This window comes from Eimeria mitis, genomic scaffold (assembly GCF_000499745.2).
Source record: "Eimeria mitis Houghton genomic scaffold, Emh_scaff13023, whole genome shotgun sequence".
Lineage (NCBI taxonomy): Eukaryota > Apicomplexa > Conoidasida > Eucoccidiorida > Eimeriidae > Eimeria > Eimeria mitis.
In genome coordinates this window covers 1-756 of record NW_024013035.1, presented here as the reverse complement: position 1 = coordinate 756, position 756 = coordinate 1, and the positions used below count along the sequence as shown (strand labels likewise).

The 756-nt window shown below is 31.6% G+C and overlaps 1 protein-coding gene across 1 annotated transcript; it reads left to right on the top strand.

Moving 5' to 3' along the window:
- Positions 1–284: 284 nt before the first annotated feature.
- Positions 285–587, top strand: EMH_0000410 (uncharacterized protein; the record flags this gene model as incomplete). Its single annotated transcript, XM_038022238.1, has 1 exon — positions 285–587. The coding sequence occupies one exon, from the start codon at positions 285–287 to the stop codon at positions 585–587; it is 303 nt and encodes a 100-aa protein (XP_037878092.1).
- Between the last annotated feature and the right edge of the window lie 169 nt (positions 588–756).

Genomic DNA, 756 nt, shown 5'->3' with positions numbered 1-756 from the left:
ATATGTATATATATATATATATATATATATATGTATATAATATATGTTATATATATTATATATATGCAGATATATATAAAGAGGGATATATATAAGAAGATGAATGTAATGCTAAAACAAACGCTGCTTTATTTAATATAAAAATAAATATAAAATAAATAAATATATAATACACACAAAAAGATATATATATACATATATATATATATATATATATATATATATATGCATTATCTGTCTTAGTTAAAAAAAATGTATTATCATCTCCTCTTATCTGCTGTTGCATGCAAACCCTGCAGCAGCAGCAGCAGCAGCAACAGCAGCAGCAGCAACAGCAGCAACAGCAGCAGCGGCAGCAGCAACAGCAGCAGCAGCAGCAACAGCAGCAGCAGCAACAGCAGCAGCAGCATCCAGGCTTCAACGACCTGCTGCTGCGGTTTTTGCTTTTTCTGAGCTGCAGCTTGCAGCAGCAGCAGCAGCAGCAGCAGCAGCAACAGCAGCAGCAGCTGCAGCAGCAGCAGCAGCTGCAGCAGCAGCAACAGCAGCAGCAGCAGCAGCAGCAGTTGATGCTTCATATATTATTATAATTTATTTTAGTATTATAGCAACAAGTGTAGTTAAATATAAATTTTGTGTTTTTATTTTATTTTATATTAAAAATAAAATAAAATAAAATAAACGCAGAACAGGAAAATATATAATATTTATATTGCTGCATGTATATATATAATATATATATATATATATATATATATA